General features: G+C 34.1%; 3 protein-coding genes and 1 non-coding gene across 6 annotated transcripts; all 4 read left to right on the top strand.

Moving 5' to 3' along the window:
* Positions 1–5987: 5987 nt before the first annotated feature.
* LOC104714733 (uncharacterized) lies at positions 5988–12481 on the top strand. Of its 2 annotated transcripts, XM_010432188.3 has the most exons (26): positions 5988–6174; positions 6440–6617; positions 6702–6863; positions 6948–7113; positions 7205–7321; positions 7420–7553; positions 7628–7778; positions 7870–7937; positions 8292–8390; positions 8509–8624; positions 8942–9116; positions 9200–9310; positions 9376–9454; positions 9549–9692; positions 9799–9912; positions 10029–10150; positions 10245–10327; positions 10411–10535; positions 10623–10743; positions 10833–10970; positions 11070–11166; positions 11256–11381; positions 11477–11569; positions 11659–11764; positions 11846–12072; positions 12174–12481. In XM_010432188.3, exons 2-26 carry the CDS (start codon positions 6465–6467, stop codon positions 12297–12299), a joined length of 3153 nt encoding a protein of 1050 aa, XP_010430490.1. In that variant the 5' UTR covers positions 5988–6174; positions 6440–6464; the 3' UTR covers positions 12300–12481. The 2 variants fall into 2 exon arrangements, with proteins under 2 accessions (XP_010430490.1, XP_087320368.1); XM_087464242.1 differs by lacking the exons at positions 5988–6174; positions 6440–6617; positions 6702–6863; ... (4 more) ...; positions 7870–7937; positions 8292–8390 and having other exon boundaries at positions 8510–8624; positions 8949–9116.
* A 209-nt stretch (positions 12482–12690) lies between these two features.
* Positions 12691–14438, top strand: LOC104714732 (ubiquitin-conjugating enzyme E2 5). Of its 2 annotated transcripts, none has more exons than XM_010432187.3 (6): positions 12691–12864; positions 12993–13072; positions 13449–13563; positions 13664–13716; positions 13812–13940; positions 14053–14438. In XM_010432187.3, exons 1-6 carry the CDS (start codon positions 12821–12823, stop codon positions 14190–14192), a joined length of 561 nt encoding a protein of 186 aa, XP_010430489.1. In that variant the 5' UTR covers positions 12691–12820; the 3' UTR covers positions 14193–14438. The 2 variants fall into 2 exon arrangements, 1 of the variants encoding a protein (XP_010430489.1); XR_015565604.1 differs by having other exon boundaries at positions 12705–12864; positions 13804–13940.
* Positions 14439–14591: 153 nt separating this feature from the next.
* On the top strand, positions 14592–14663 carry TRNAT-UGU (transfer RNA threonine (anticodon UGU)). Its single transcript has one exon. It is a non-coding gene; the product is annotated as a tRNA-Thr (tRNA).
* Positions 14664–14739: 76 nt separating this feature from the next.
* Positions 14740–17382, top strand: LOC104714731 (uncharacterized). Its single transcript, XM_010432186.3, has 9 exons — positions 14740–15049; positions 15140–15223; positions 15407–15516; positions 15635–15685; positions 16083–16226; positions 16326–16415; positions 16561–16667; positions 16896–16983; positions 17068–17382. Exons 1-9 carry the CDS (start codon positions 14938–14940, stop codon positions 17164–17166), a joined length of 885 nt encoding a protein of 294 aa, XP_010430488.1. The 5' UTR covers positions 14740–14937; the 3' UTR covers positions 17167–17382.
* Positions 17383–17464: the final 82 nt, after the last annotated feature.

The raw sequence follows: 17464 nt of genomic DNA, 5'->3' as shown, positions 1-17464 counted from the left end.
TATATATTTTGATTCTTACATGCATCAAAAACAATAATCACACCATTCACAACTCAAACACCAGTATGTAATTAAGGTAAAAAAAATTATGGATGTTTGTTTTTAAGAGAATAAAGTAGTGATTTTAATATAAAGTCTTCTAGTGACAGTGTGTCATAGTGGTGTTGTACCTTTTACATGTGAATATGTAAATAAGTGCAATAAATAATTATCACGGATGGAAAGATCTTTGACCTTCGAAGGAAGATTCCTTAGTCTGATGTTAAATTTATATGAATTTGAATTAGTGGACTACTAAATATATATGTTATATGATCTTAGATCAATATTTTAATAGTCCGAATCATTGATAGTAGTCAAAACATCATTTTTCTACTATATATCATGGACGACCAAGATCCCCGCTCTTGTCATGTTTAGACTGTTACTCTGTTAGTATCGCATAATTAATATGCACAATAACTTTGCGTTACTATATCAATATGCTTAAATCCGTTCACCCGTTGAACTTGAAACAAGTTGTACACTAAAAAATAGTTTTAGTATACAAAAAAAATGAAACACAAATTAACTGATGAAACATTTAAACGATGAAGTATAACTCATTTGCTAACATTGATGGATCATTAATTAGGCCGAGAAGCCTAAAAATTAACTCCTGAGCTTACCAAATTACCACTGAAGGTTTTTTGTTTGTTTGGAACTACAAAGAGCAATTAGTTTAGGGTTAATCCCGTTATATTCTAGTGTTTTACTGGAATTTCTTTTTGCCCGTACGTTAATTATTCCGAAACATTAAAACGTAATAAAACCCTAGCTAGTGCAAACAAGTTGCAATATTACCAAGTTGCAGATTCTAGTTCTATAGTTTCTGCTTTCGAAATAATTGGTTACCTAAAAAGGAAAGATGATGCCTTTCTCAGTCATGGAATATGTTCTCACGATCGAACATCCATGAGATATTTTTACTTTTTGAATTACATTTATGTTTGATTACGAAAGGTAGAATACACCAGCATTATTCTATGAGTACGACGCATTCATGGATAAAACTCTATATTATATGTAAATTGGTCATATTCGAATAGATTTTTAGTTACATACATCTGGTTATCATGATAGAGTTTACATAATAAGTACATAACGCTCTATATATTGAGGATTACCTTTTAGTGGTTAATTGCTTGTTCTGGTTCGTAGCATTTGATCACCACGATTTCAGTCTATAACTATAGTATCAAAATGATTTATATATACTAGTAGGGTACGTATTGTTCTTGTTTGATTTTAATGTCCGGAAATGTGTTATTTTGTGTCCCGAATAAGCCGTATAAGCTACCAACCAAATCATTGTAATCAACTTGGATATATACTTATTCTCCGTTCAATATATAAAAAATGTTCAAAAACAATTTATAAAGTTTCAAACTTAACTTCTTTTAAGAAATTACACTTATTCACAAGAAAATGAGAAATGGAATCTCAACTTGCTTATCCACTAGCATATCATATATGTGAATATTTTCACGTACTTGTCTTCTCTCTTTTTTTTTCCTCCCATTTTTGTATAAGTTTAATTATACTCTCATATGTAAAAATAAATATATAAGTTAACATTTACAGTAGTAAAATTGCATTTGGTATTGTCCTCCACAGCTCAACTCGAAGTGTCTTCCATTAAAGTCAACGATGAAAATACAAAAGGTAATCAGAACCCAAAAAAGAAGAAAAGAAAAAAGAGAAATGGTTAAAAAAAAAATCGGCCGCCTTAATAAAAATTTACAAATACAATGCATGGAGAGGTTGAGCAGTCTGCGCAGTGCATCCATGCTAAATTGCTAATTATGTCATGCGTTGACATTATATAATAAGCACGTGGTAAATTTTGGTCGATATTTTTAGTTGTCGTGTGTGTGATGATGAACGAACAAAAATGTTGCCTAACGAAAAATGAAACAAGCAATATATTTTTTGTTTTTTAAACTCCTAGTGTGACATATCGTACTTATATGTTCTGAACTTCTGATTATAATATTGTCTCCAGCATTTATTAACTTTTTGAAATACTGCTATTTTAATTTTTGAATCATATATGACATTGGAACAAACACTATACAATACGTAAAAACGAATACGTTGTCTTTTTTTTTTTTGTTATATGGTGGAGGCAAGAAAATTCAAAAATAGTAAAACTAGCACTTCCAAGGCTAGAGGATTCTATCATTTTTATAAACATTGTCATATTAATTTATGTTTAATTAACCCAAAAACTGTGAGTGTTTGGGTGATGTCAAATCCAACAAGGCATTATCATAATAATAATTTTAGTGAATATATATTGTAAAGAATTAATAATGTGTACCAAACAAAGAGCCTTCAAGTTTCCTAAAAGGCTCAAGTGTTGGTCAGCATGTTCAGCCTATATAAAAAAAAAAATGTCATTATCCTAAAACTTATTATATTAAGTTTTTGTTTTATGTTTTTAAAAAAAAAATCAGAAAGACAAATATGGTTATTTTTTTTACCGTTGATTTCATCAAATTTTACACCTGCACGTATGAATGTCTTGCGGTCTATCATTTATATTATAAAAGGGGTAAAAATTGTATGCTATCCAAGTATGTTTAAATATATTTCTTGTAATTATTTATGCGATCGAGTTTATAAAATTTTCAACATATTCAGAATATTGTTTCTTTACCAGCCTTCTAATATTTGGACTTCCACAATTGTCTGCTGACATTTATATGTCCAATTTTTATCTGAAACGTTAATTTGTTACCATTACCACAAATGATTGTTTAGTCATGTGTAGTGTTGCTCTTCACTAATTGTTGTTATTTTAGCTAATTTAGTTGGTTATAGTTTTCTCGAGAAAGCAAGGAAACTATTCTCATCAATTACTTTTGCTTTCTTTCTTCTTCATTCGATGCTCCTAAAAAGCTGATCTATATATACTATCTATTAATCATGTTATTCAAACCGAGGCAAATTAAAGCAAGGTTCTCTATAATCTGTATATGTCAGCTTACAAGAATAATACAATATCACAGGAAGACATCTGGACAAAAGTTATACCAAAAGAAAGACATCTGGAGAAAATTACCTATCAAATAATGGACATTTTATTTAATAGGGATTTAAATACAGTATAAACTATATAATCAAAATATTCGTGACCAATCGTGACATTGTTTATTTACCAAGAATCGGTACAGAATGGAGCTCGTGTCATATATGTACGATTTTGGGTTTAATTAATTTATCTATCAAACTTTAACATTTATATAGATAGATACTTTCATTCTCCTATACAGACTAGAACATAAAAATTATAAAATTGTTTGATGTTTGTTTGTTTGGGATGACCTTTTTGATCTCTTCGGCTGGAATGTTTCTTTCCATGGGATTTCTCCACGTTGGAACTCCCTAGAAGCTCATTTCTTGGACTTCCCTGATGATCATCTCCTTGCATTGAATTTTCAGTTTCCCACATTCCAAAGTTTCCTTGTTTAGCCTTTTACGTATGGTTGATTGAATACATGTTAGACAGATAGCACACTACGTCAAATCCATATATACAAACCAAGGAGAACCCACAATTTAACGTGCTGACGTAACGTAGCAATACAATATTTTGTAGCACATCGCGTTACTCCATCGTTACTCACTTACTTTTTACTCCTTTGAATAGTTTACACAACGAATAATATATTCGGTTACTAATCATATAATTTTATTAGGATAGTAAAATATTTATTAAAGCGTTAAAAACACTGTCATGACTGTCGTCGTCAACCTGATACCAAAAAAAATGACTGTCGTCTACTTTCTTTCCCAGTTTGGGTGGGCCAAAAGGACTAAAATGTATAAAACCTTGTAATAATAATAATAATATGAAGTAATCTGAACTTCTAAACTTTTAGGCATAGGATAGAAGAACAATAAAAGTTAAAGGGTCTAAGAAAATATCAGACCAAGCTAGAGAGGGGAATCTCTGCGAGTCCAGATTGATTCCAAACAGCTTGAACGGTACCCTTTTCGTTTAACAATTTAGTAACGATAGAATATTTGATAACTAATTTTATATCAATAGTATTTCGTACACTTTTTTATTAGCCCGGTATATATAAAGATTAAATAGTTACTAAATTATACTTTTCACAGTTAGCAAAAATCTATAATAGTTATGTATAAGGAATATCTGGCTATTTTTTGTTTTTTACACAATGAATAGCTAGCCAAAATATACACAAGGTTGTTAATTATTTATGCATTCTCATATACATGTTAATTCATATATACGTATACGAATACAAATGTTTAAGGCATACCTACATATAGAAAATGCTTATACTTTTTATATACAAAGAGCCTAAGAGGATACGCCGTATGTGGCAAATTAGTGCCAAAACACAACTTTAATTCCTGTGAATTGTGACCTCAAAGAGAATTTGGTCGTTCTTTACTGCAAATTATTTGTTTATCATCATTTGTTCCACTTGAAGAGTCTTCTTCATATAGGTTATGCGTGTTACAAATTATTAAAAATATAATGTCTTTATCATAAATTTTCAGATAAGTCACTATTAGTTGGTTTATATACTTAGTTAGCTAGGCTTTCAATTAATTACTTATTAACAATCTTCGTATAAAATAGCTGACATAAAACAGAATTGATTCACACTATTTTAGAAAAAAATAATTATTTTCTTAGTTAAAATGAATTTTATAAATTACCTTCTTCAACTTATCTTTTTAATAATGATTTATCCCCCAACCAATAGGTGGCATTTCGAAGGAATTTAGTACTCCCTCCGTTTCATAATATAGGATGTTTAGAGAAGTATTTTTGTTTCATAATATAGGATGTTTCCAACTTTCTATGCAACTTTTAGATTAATTTTATATTTTATAATATGTAGTCTTGTTTACAATTGGTTAAACTTTTTAAAAGTAACTTTTTTCTTAATATGTGTGTTTTAACCAAAACATCCTATATTTTGAAACAGAGGAAGTATAACATAAAGCTTCTACAAATAGATAAAGAATAATATATGATTTGATTTATTATGACTTAATGCATACTTTATCAAATTAATTAATAAGAGTTGGAGCACTCTTGAAAAAGTGGTCAAAATGCTACTTGCTTAAGTCTTTGCTTAAGTCTTTGTAGGTGTAGTAGCCTACTGCTAATTAAACAATAATTTGTACAAATTAAGAATACAAAAATGTAAAACAAATATTCTTGATGGTGATTGGTAATATTTATTTCGCTTATTTTTTATTTTTGCATTTAAATTTATGTGCTTGTGGGGTATATTACCAACTTACTCCAGAAACAAAGTAGATTCAACAGTGTTTTTTTTTTTTTTTTTTTTTTTTTTTTTAAATTTCTTTTGTCAACATAACAAGTAATGAGATTGGAGAACCAATTTTGATCAATGATCAGTAGTGTAGTTGCAAGGTGAATTGGGAGTGTAGGGGTGGGTCTGGTGAAGAGGGGTTCAATATTCAGAAGGGTGAGCTGAACCTCATAGTGCTGAAGTGATATGCTGACTTGATGACAGAAGTTTCTTCTGCTTCTTGGGAGCTGACTTGGTATGAGTGGACTTCTCCAATCTGTAGATCCTAGACAGGACGTAGCCAGAATTGGCCATAATCATCCGGTCAACATCATGAAAAAAGCTTTGAGCAAGTCATAATAACAATTTTGCATTTGACGAAAAATGCAAAACATTAGTTAAATCATCGTTTTTTTTTATGTAAAATACGAAAACGAAATAAGTTAACCAGTATTCTAAAAACCTAATCACATTGTAATTTTTTTGCAAAATATGACCGATTTAACTTTATGATTTGCTAAATAAAAAGCACCTTCTTTAACATTTGGGGAATACAGTATTTGAGTTTCATCTTCATCACTATTGGGCGTTTTATAAACTCAGCATGGCCCAATTAAATATAGGTTCCTTTTACATTGAACCGGCGTCGTTCGGTATGAGAAAGAAGAGCAACTGAATTAAAAAAAAAAACAATTTTTTAAAAAATACTGGAAAGGGTTTAAGCCTTTGTTTAACTTTAAACCCAAACCCTGTTTCTTCTTCTTCCTCCTCACGCCGCCGCAAACAAGCATCGCCGTCGATTCTCTCAGAAGAAGAAGATAATCTAAACGTAAGTTTACTTTTTGATTCCGTTATCTTCTACTTCGAAGTTTGTAGTCTCTTCTTAGGAGAGAATCTAAATCTAAAGTGAGATTGCTATGTATGTCGTCATGTTCTATTGTAATTGCTCTGCTTCACTAAAATTCAATAATCAATCTCATGTTTGGCTTAAACGATGACCTATTGAATAAAGCCCACATAGATTTTTTGCTTTTTCTCTTGCAAAATTATATAAAAATTAAACCTTTCTTTGCTCTTCTTCTCTTAAACCCTAGTATTCGAGAATCCAGTACAGTAACCATGGAGGCAGATACTGTGACAGACTCTCGTACTCAGAAAGTGAACGACTTGTTAAAAGACGTTCGATTGGATTACGATTCTCTAAGAGAGCTTCTGGATGATGCCATTGCGCCCATTTATGAATCTATTGATAGAATCCCTGAAGATTTTAAGGTATGTTTGTGGGCATATATATGTTAATGTTTTAAAGGAAATTGAAATTTTTATGAGCTTCTTTAACAATTGAAAATCTCTTAGGTTACCTCTGAGTTAGCTCCCAGTTTCGTCAAGGACATTGGGGCAGATAAAGTGGAGTTCACTTTTAAGCAGCCAAGTGGTTATGATCTCTGTGGCAGTTACTCCATGGATTGCATGGCAAAGCCTGATTCTTCTGTTGATCTTCTTCTTCACTTGCCTAAGGTTAAGTGTTTTATTGCACAATTTCGTAACTTTTAAAATCGAATGTTATGGGTTAGTTTGTTAACTATAGAAGGGTTCTTGCAGGAATGTTTTTATGAGAAGGATTACATGAATCATAGATACCATGCCAAAAGATGTTTGTATCTTTGTGTTATTAAAAAGCATTTGATGTCGTCTCCTTCCATCGAGAAGGTTGTATGGTCAACCTTTCAGAACGAAGCTAGGAAGCCAGTCTTAGTTGTTTTCCCAGGTGTGCTCTAGTTTTATTTTGGCTAAGAGAAAATAGTAATTTTTACATTGACTAAGAAGTATTCACATCGAGAATCTATGTGTTTTTGCAGCTAAGAAACTTGATCAGTTTCCTGGATTTTCCATTAGGATAATCCCTTCAGCAACATCACTATTTAATGTTGCAAAGTTGAGTATGAGCAGAAACAACGTCCGTTCTGTAACTGCAGGTAATGAGATTTTGTTTTCAAGAATGTTGAATTCTATTTAGATAAATATATTGAAGCATCGATTTATTAATATTCTGATCCATCCTGATGATTAAAAGATGGTGTCCCTGTGCCCACACCGACTTACAACTCAAGCATATTGGAGGACATGTTTCTTAAAGAAAATTCTGAGTTTATCGAAAAAACCTTCTCTGAGTGGAAGGAGTTGGGCGATGCTTTGATTTTGCTGAAGGTATGGATAGTTAACAGGTAGGTATTGTTACCCTGCGTATATTGGGATCCTTAAACGTATCTGGTTCTGTGCAGATATGGGCTAGACAAAGGAGCTCGATATATGTTCATGATTGCTTGAATGGATTTCTAATCTCTGTGATACTATCATACCTTGCAAGCCATGCCAAAATTAACAAGGCACTAAAACCATTAGATATTTTCAGAGTGACACTGGACTTCATAGGTATGGTAGTGCAGTTTAAGTCTACTTGCTGCATTTTAAGTGTTTGATTCTGCAGTATAGATAACCAAAATTTGTTAATCCTGTTTGACAGCCAATTCTAAATTATGGGAGAGGGGTTTATATCTTCCGCCACAGAGTGATATTCGTGTCTCGAAGGAGGTGTGTTGTCTACTTGCTTTTCTGTTTCTTTCATTTTAATGTTTGCGTATCAGTATGGCTATGCACTGGTACTACTGTGTTCGTCTGCTGTTAAAACAATCAGATAGAATACGCTCTGGTGTATGGTGTCATTGTGGTATACAGCATGAGACTATAAGGCATCTTCTGATAATACAAAACTACGTATGAAAGTCTTGATACTGTTGGAAAAACCATATGTAGACACTAGATTTTTCGTGTAAGGTTTGAGTTTCTTGACAAATAGTATATTCTATCGAAGAAATTCATGTGCGCATACATGGTGTCCTGTTCTTTGCATACTGTTTTGACTGATTATCAACGTTTAAAATTCAGGAGAAGATGAAGTTCAGAGAGTTGTTCCCTGTTGTTATATGCGATTCGTCTACATTTGTGAATTTGGCTTTCCGGATGACCAGTGTTGGTTTCCAGGAGGTACTTAAAGCTGGAGAAAAACTCTTAACTTTGATGTATTTTGATTATCTGATATTTCATTCGAGGCTGTGGTTGTATGAGTGACCTTATCATGGAATTTGTTTGTTGGTCAGCACAGCTCCAAGATGAGGCTTCTTTGATGCTTAAATGTATGGAGAAACTCAGAGATGGAGGATTCGAGGAGATGTTTATGACTAAGGTTGACTATCCTGTTAAGTATGACCACTGCATAAGGTAAGCTTTGCTTTTCACTTCTCGTGATTGATATGTATTATATTGTTAAGGAGGGAAGTGGCTGGATATGTTCGTACTTTGTCAAAGCGTTCTAGAAATGGCTAGTCGTGTGTGTGGAAGTATGAGACTGAAAAATTTAGATAGGAAATCTATTTCACATGTTCATACTGACCTCCATGGTTTCAAGATAGGTGGATAGTATGATTATTAATATTGTCTTTACCATATTTCATTATTCAGTCAACTTAATTTAGTCTTTGTTCTGAGCTAGTTTGTTCCCTTTTTAGCTAGCTATCCTAACATATAAGTTTTCTTAGATTACAGCTAAAAGGGAAAACAGCATTGCCTATGTCAGAGTTCTGTTTGGACAAGGAGTGTTGGAGAATCTATGAGCAGAAAGTGCATAGCCTGCTGTTAGAAGGACTGGGTGACAGAGCAAAATCAATTCGTGTTGTTTGGAGAAATGTCAATCAAGATTGGCGTGTAGAGAATGTAAGTTTTTTCCAGTTATGAATTTTACTTTTCATTGCGGCTAAGTGGGATCTTTTCTAATACTTTAACTTCCTTTGAACCAGGGCTTGTCAGTTCTTGACAAAGAACCTCTTTTCATTGGCATATCTGTCAGCTCCACTGAAAAGGCTTTTAGAACAGTTGATATTGGGCCAGATGCTGAAAACAAGATAGAGGTATTTCCAAAATCTCTGAATCATTGCTGTCTCATTGGGTCGTACTAAGTAATATATTGGTGTAGGCACTTAGATTCCGGAAGTTTTGGGGTGAGAAGTCTGATTTAAGGAGGTTTAAAGATGGAAGAATAGCAGAAAGCACAGGTGTGTTATCAATCAATACATGCTTTTGGCAGAGTTTAACTATGAAGTTTTGAGTTTATATGCAAGCTGAATATTGCCTTATTCATTTTCTCAGTTTGGGAAACTCAGCAGTGGAGCAGACATCTTATCATGAAAGATATTGTTGAATATGTCCTTAAGCGGCATCTTTCACTGTCGTCCGATGACATTGTACAATTAGTGGATCAACTTGATTTCTCTCTAATCTATGGGGATAAAGGTATTTCTAAACTCATAATAAACAAAATTCCTTTTTTTCTTCTCAATGCATTGCGTGCTGTCCACTTATAATTTCAATCTATTACAACAATGCTGTTATGTCTCAGACCCAATATCTTTATCTGGAAACTTGCTTCAAGTCTATGATGTTTTCTCGAAGTGCTTGCGTGAGATTGAAGACATACCTCTCAAAGTCTCTAGCGTTCAGCCTTTAGATTCAGGTTTGTTTCCCTGTAATTTCCTTTGCAATGAGCTGTTAGATTTTTTAAGAATGTAATGGTTCTGATGTTTGCACTATTTGTGGTTTCTTATATATAATTTTCCTCGTCACTTGCAGCTTTCAGGTCCACATCCGTGTTCCCTCCTGAACCGCACCCAGTGGCTTGCGAAAAAATTGATTCTCGAAGACTACAAAAACTTCTGCCATCCTGCATTCCAGCAATGGAGGTCATGATTCAGGTATGATCAGTACACCAGATGGTTACTGGCATAATTACTTTGTCTTAATTAGTTATCTAAACACTCCTGTCGTTTTCTTGTTTTGCTATCTCAGCTAGAAGGTTCTGGTAACTGGCCCATGGATGATTTGGCAATTGAGAAAACAAAATCTGCGTTCCTCCTGAAAATTGCAGAGAGGTGGGTCTTCTGTTATTCGTAACACTTCATACTATTAAGTCACAGTTATTTATCTGAATATTTACAAACGAAATTACTGACAGCCTTCAGAACGTCAAGGGAATACCATGCACAGCTACTGAGGATAATGTCGATGTTTTCATGGGTGGTTATGCATTTCGCCTGAGAATATTGCATGAAAGAGGCCTGAGTTTGGTGAAGAGAGAAAGTGAGTTTCTTCTTTTACACACTATCCTCTATTTTTGAATAGAAAGCCTATGTAATGCTGACTTCCTTGACTTCTACTGAGTTGCAGTTGGAGCTGACCCAGTGAAGCATGTTTCCTATACCGATAAAATGCTTTTTATTCGCAGTCAACATGCAAGTATGATCAATGGTTTGCAAGGTCGATTTCCTACATACGCACCAGTTGCCAGGTAAAAGTTAATACACTTGATGTTTTTACTTTTGTTTATTTTTGTTTGCTTTGAAGTTTCATAACCCGGACCTTGTCTGCTCCCTAAAGGCTTGCAAAAAGATGGGTTTCTGCGCATCTCTTTTCTGGTTGCCTGGCAGAAGAGGCCATTGAACTTTTGGTTGCTCATGTCTTCCTCACACCTCTCCCACTTGGTGTTCCTTGCTCCCGAATTAATGGATTCTTAAGGTATCTTACCCCGCTACCATAGTTTTGATTTGACGGAAAACAACAATGCAATGCTGTGCCAACAATCAAAACATCACATATTTTTCCGCTGTGTAACAGGTTCTTGCGATTACTAGCTGACTATGACTGGATGTTCTACCCGTTGATTGTTGACATAAACAATGACTTTGGTAGAAATGACGAGAAAGAGATCAATGTGAGTCCCAAGTTAAATAATGGGTTCTCTAGTGTTGGGCTAAATTTGTTGGAAACGCCTTCATTGTAAATGCTTTCTGTTTTTTTTAGGATAACTTTATGTCAAGTAGAAAAGGCTATGAAGAAGACAGACAAAACATAAGTTCAGCTATGTTCTTGGCTGCTCCTTATGACAAAGCATCAGAGGCATGGACCGCAACAACACCAAATTTATCGGTTAGTTCATTAAATTACGCCATTTAAAAAAGCATACGCCACCGTTTATTTTGCTCATGCCATAACTTTCTTTTATTTTTTTTACTTTGTTAAAGGAACAAAAAAGGTTGGTAGCTTATGCTCGAAGCAGTGCAAACGTGTTAAGCAAGTTGGTATTGCAAGAACATAATGATTCTGTTCAATGGGAGGTGAGTGAGTTGCACTGTGAACAAATTGCATTGAGCTACAAATTATGAGAACATAATATCGACTAATCATATGTGCATATATGTTGCAGTGCCTATTCAGGACACCCTTGCACAACTATGATGCAGTTATTCTTCTCCATAGAGAGAAATTACCTTACCCGCGACGTCTTTTGTTTCCATCTGAACTTAATCAAGGTCCCAATTGCTCTCTCTCTGTCTCTGTATCTTATGTTTTCTATCGTTAAAACATCAATTAATCTTCTTTCTCAAATATAGGGAAGCACGTTGCACGTGGAAAAGCGAGTAGATTGTTTAACCCATTTTTGTTGCCTGGAGATATGAAGATGAGCCATGAAGAGCTTAAGAAGAAGCTAATGGTGGAGTTTGAGCCGACCAAGTGCTTATTGACTGGGTTGCAGGAAGAGTTTGGGATGTTAAAGCCGTGGTATGATCACATAGGAGGCGACGCAATTGGTTTAACATGGAACAAACACAATTCAAAGGTAAAAAAGTTCATTTAAAAAATCTTCTGTGTTACACTACAAAACAAACAGAAAAAGAAAAAAAAAAACTCAAAACAAATGTAATGTTTTTTTGATTACAGAAACGAGAAAGAGATGAAGAGGAAGAAGAAGAAAGTAATCCAATGGAGTTGTTAAAGGCGGTAGGGGAAATGGGTAAAGGGATGGTGAGAGATATCTATATGCTCAAGCCTCCACGCTTTGTCTAAAGCTTGAGTTAAAAAAATGGTGAAGAGTTAACCTAAGCATCTTCAGGAAATGAACATGTCAATTTTGTTTAAAATGTGTTAAGTTAGTTTTGTTTACTTATCAAGAAACCAAACACATCATCGCCTGTTGTGCGTCTTCCAATATTGTCTCTATACAAAAGCTTAACCACTATTCTGTTCTACTACTTGGGTTTTAAAAGACCTTTACGAGAAGGTTAAAAAAAAAATCTACTATAGAGATCTTTTTAGCTAATTCCCAGATTATATATTAATGAATGTAAACTTATAAACCTAAAAATTAAATGTGAAAGAGTATTTATAGAAAAACATTAATTGAACTAACATAAATACAGTTTATCTATAAAATTAATAAATACAGTATATATGTAATATTTATTGCAATGTGTCACTAATAGAATAAGTATTCTTTCTTTCTCGGCTTATCTCTCCCCACTCGATTTCCCAGAAAGCACAAACAAAAAATAAAAAACTCAGAAAAAAAAAAAGAGAAGAGAGAAGCCATGTCTTCGCCGAGCAAGCGTAGAGAAATGGATTTGATGAAACTGTAAAAATTAGTTTTCTTCTGTTTAATCGGTTTATTCTTGATTTCGAGATCGGATTTTTTTTTGTTTGGTGATTTATGATTTGAGTTTTTTGTTCTTGTTGTTGATTGATGGATGGATGTGAGTTTAGGATGATGAGTGACTACAAGGTGGAGATGATCAACGATGGCATGCAAGAGTTCTTTGTCGAATTCAATGGACCCAAAGACAGTAAGTTTACTCAGTTCTTCTTTGATTCGTTGATCTCCTGTTTTGTGTGTGTTTTAATCTGGTTTCACTGTTTTAAGAATTTAGCTGATTCTTAATTACAGATTTGTTGTACATATGCAACTTCATTAGTGTTAACTTTGATTACAAATCATAGAGATTTAGTTCTGTTTTTCTTGTTGACGATGATTATATAGGCTTCTGCATCGTTTGTATTTCTTCAATTACAACTAGTTAGTATTATTAACTTTGATTATGATGAAGTCATAGAGATTTGGTTCTGTTGCTGTTGCATCACTTTTAGTTCAGGGAAGTATTGGGAACTTGTTTATATAGAGTTTACATTTGTTAACTTTTATGTGTTTGGGGCTATGGACAGGTATCTATGAGGGAGGTGTGTGGAAGATAAGAGTCGAACTTCCTGATGCTTATCCTTACAAATCTCCATCTGTTGGTTTCATTACCAAAATATACCACCCTAATGTCGATGAAATGTGAGTTCAGCTATCGAATCAGCAGATGTTTGTGTAATGATTATGTTCCTTCTCCTAATCTTGATTTTTGTATGCTTCTTGGTTTTGTGGTCGTATGCAGGTCGGGTTCTGTTTGTTTAGATGTTATTAACCAGACCTGGAGCCCGATGTTCGGTATGATCATAACAATATTACACAGAACAGTTTTGGATTGGGCTTATTATTGTTATTCTTGTTATGTTTATTGTTTATTTGATTTAGTTATTCAGACCTGGTGAATGTGTTCGAGACGTTTCTTCCTCAACTTCTTCTGTATCCGAATCCGTCAGATCCTTTGAATGGAGAAGCAGCTGCCTTGATGATGCGTGATCGTCCTACCTATGAACAGAGAGTTAAAGGTAGTAAGATATTTTTCATCTCTTGTTATATCTGATTTTTTGAGTTGCTTAGATTCTTGATTCAGATAGTAAAAAAGCCTATTCATTTTCTTATCTTCTTGCGCGGTTTCAGAGTATTGTGAGAAATACGCAAAGCCAAGGGAGGATGATGAGGAAATGTCTAGTGATGATGAAATGAGTGAAGAAGACGAATATGCTTCAGACGGTGATGATGAAGATGATGTTGCAATCGCCGGTAAACTTGATCCTTAAATCCGCATTTGGTTTTGGTATGACTATGAATCATGTGGCCGGATTAAATAGATGGCTAAACCAGGGGGATAAAAAAGAAGCTGGTGACTTTGTATGTATATGAATAATCAATGAATGTTTAAAGGTTCCATCTTCAATTGAACTGTAAAATGAATCTCTCTTTCTCATGTCCTTTTACTTTGTTTCTTTATTATGGTCGTTTAATGTAAATTATTGAAGCTCCTTTAATCTTCATGTTATTGTGCACTTCTGTCTCTTGATCGTGTTGTCAGATTGTTTTACTCAACTTCATAAGCAATGTCAAAGTTAAGTTTGTTTCTGATAGAACCTGGAATTGTTGTTTCTGACAAATTTATTGATTAAAAATATATAATTAATAGTATAATATTGGACAGAAATGCCCTTATAGCTCAGTGGTAGAGCGTCAGTCTTGTAAACTGAAGGTCCGTAGTTCGATCCTGCGTGAGGGCACCTTTTTGCCCATTTATTCTTCGGCCTTCTTTAAGGCCCATATATTATAAACGGCCCAAAATAGCTTGCTATTCCCGTTTCACGTTTTCATAAACAAACACCATGCCGTTTTGTTTAATTACTCAGCACTTTCGCTATCTTCTTCTTCAGTCGCCGTCCCCTTCCTGCCTCTCTCGAAACCCTATTCCTAAAACCCTAATACGTTACCACCACTATCAAACAAGTTCGTTCATAGCCACTCTCGCGCTCTCTCAATCACTCACGACGAATCACGATGTTGCGCAGAAACGTTAGGTTAAGAAAAGAGTATCTCTACAGGAAAAACTTGGAAGGTGATGAGCGTCAGCTCTATGAGAAGAAGCGCAAGATTAGAGAAGCTCTGCAAGGTCTTATTTCGTATTCTGTTGAATTAATCATTGATTCGATTTATATTTTTCATCACCACCCTTATGATTTGGGTTATATGGTTTTAACAGAAGGAAAGCCGATTCCTACTGAGCTCCGAAACGAAGAGGCGAAGCTTCGACAAGAGATTGATCTTGAAGACCAAAACACAGCTGGTAAGAATTTTTTTTTTCCGATTGGTTTGATTAATTGATATGTTGTATGCGTTTACATTTGAATTTTCAATGTTTTGGTCTAGCAAAGTTATGTAAATTCTACTTTTGTCTATATGGAGCAGCTATGAATGGTTTGTGGTAGTAACAGCTGATGGTTATTTTTCTAATCAATGTTGTAAATAGTTCCCCGGAGTCATATCGATGATGAATATGCAAATGCTACGGAGAATGATCCAAAGATTTTGTTGACAACGTCTAGGAATCCAAGTGCTCCGCTCATCCGATTCACAAAGGTATAGTTGAGTTTGGGTCGTTTATTAGATGCTGACATTATTGTTGTCTGGTTTGTTTTTTTTCCGGGATTGGCAAGTGATTTGTGCTGCTTTTTATTTGACGTATAATCTGTTGCAGGAATTGAAGTTTGTATTTCCTAACTCTCAGAGAATAAATCGTGGTGGTCAGGTATGTGTGTTGTTCTGGCTTCTCTTCTTTAATCCTTTTCCAATTGGTGTGGTTTCTTATTGATCTTGTTAAACTAAAGGTTATTGGTATTAGATCCCTTCGAATGCATGTGCCTATACTTGTATCAGATCATTGCTTTATTTATGCGCAACACCGGTCATATCAGTGAATTTGCATATTAGATCAAGCTTCATACTTTAAAATGTACTTGACACTATCCAATTCTGCAGAGTCTAGATTTCAAATAAAAGCTTGATTAATATAAACCATCATCTAAGCTGGAGTTGTAGTGACACTTATATACAACACAAAACAATACCTCTCTGTGTTTGTGGAACATATAACTATGTTGCACTGGAATCATAATACCTAAATCTTCCCACTTTTTTCCTTGCAGGTTATTTCTGAGATCATTGAAACTGCTCGTTCACATGATTTTACTGATGTTATATTGGTTCATGAGCACCGTGGTGTACCTGATGGTCTCATTATCTCTCATCTCCCATTTGGACCAACTGCTTACTTTGGATTACTTAATGTGGTAAGTAACTCTTTGAATATCTGATTCTTTTCCAAATCTTTCTTCTTTCCAACTCCTGGTATAGCCTTTTTTTCTTAATCCAGAGTCCCTTCTGTTTAGGTAACAAGACATGATATTCAAGACAAGAAAGCTATTGGACACATGCCGGAGCAATATCCTCATCTCATTTTTAACAACTTTACAACTCAGGTATATTCGTAGAACCAGTTCACTTCGTTCTTACTGCAATTTTGGTATTGGAAACCATCAAGCTTCGCTGCATCTCATATAGATTGATCGTTCTTGTTTTTTAATTTCTAATGTAGACATATTTTCCAAACCTTATGTTTTGCAGATGGGTAAAAGAGTTGGAAACATCTTAAAACATATCTTCCCTGCTCCAAAACCGGATGCAAGACGTATAGTTACTTTTGCTAATCAATCTGATTATATTTCATTCAGGTAAAATTTTCTTCACAACGATCAGATTTTACGAATTTCAATTGGTGACATGAGTTGTAGTTTTCAATGCCTAAGGCTTAAGTTGATATTTGGTAATCTGATTCTGTTTCCTCTTGATAAAGCACATATTAACACCACGCAATAAAGCATTTGTATATAGAATAGATAGAGATTATGTTTGATTTTTGTTGTCGGTTCTTTTTAAAAAAATCTTGTGGGTGTATGTAGGAATCATGTCTATGATAAAGGAGAGGGAGGTCCAAAATCGATTGAGCTTAAAGAAATTGGTCCTCGGTTTGAGTTGCGGCTATACCAGGTATGCATTCAGCTTAACCGAATCAAAACTGTTATCAAACCATCAATCAAGTTTCTTAATGACAATACTGTTTCTTGTTTGCAGGTGAAATTAGGAACCGTGGAACAAAATGAAGCAGAGATCGAATGGGTCATTAGACCGTACATGAACACTGCTAAAAAACGCCAGTTCATCGGTGAATGATGCTATAAAACGGCACCGCTTCGACTCTTTATTTCAATTCTGTTTCCACCTAATATCATTTTGTGTCCTTAGAGAGAATTGCGATGATTTTGTTGTAACCTTTTTCAATATAACGTTTTATTGTCTTAAAATAGTAGTACTATCTTATAATGTAGACTGTGGCATGTGTCATCATGATAAAAATTGGTGATAAAAATTAAGAGTTTTTTTTGTTTTTTATTTATTTATTTACATTCAAACAAAAAGGATTCTGAGCAAGCATCGAAGTGATAAAAGTGTTGGAAAATGGATAAACACA

The sequence above is a fragment of the Camelina sativa genome, chromosome 9 (genome assembly GCF_030686135.1).
Source record: "Camelina sativa cultivar CO46 ecotype springtype chromosome 9, ASM3068613v1".
Taxonomy (NCBI): Eukaryota; Viridiplantae; Streptophyta; class Magnoliopsida; order Brassicales; family Brassicaceae; genus Camelina; species Camelina sativa.
This window is presented reverse-complemented; position numbering and strand designations above follow the sequence as displayed.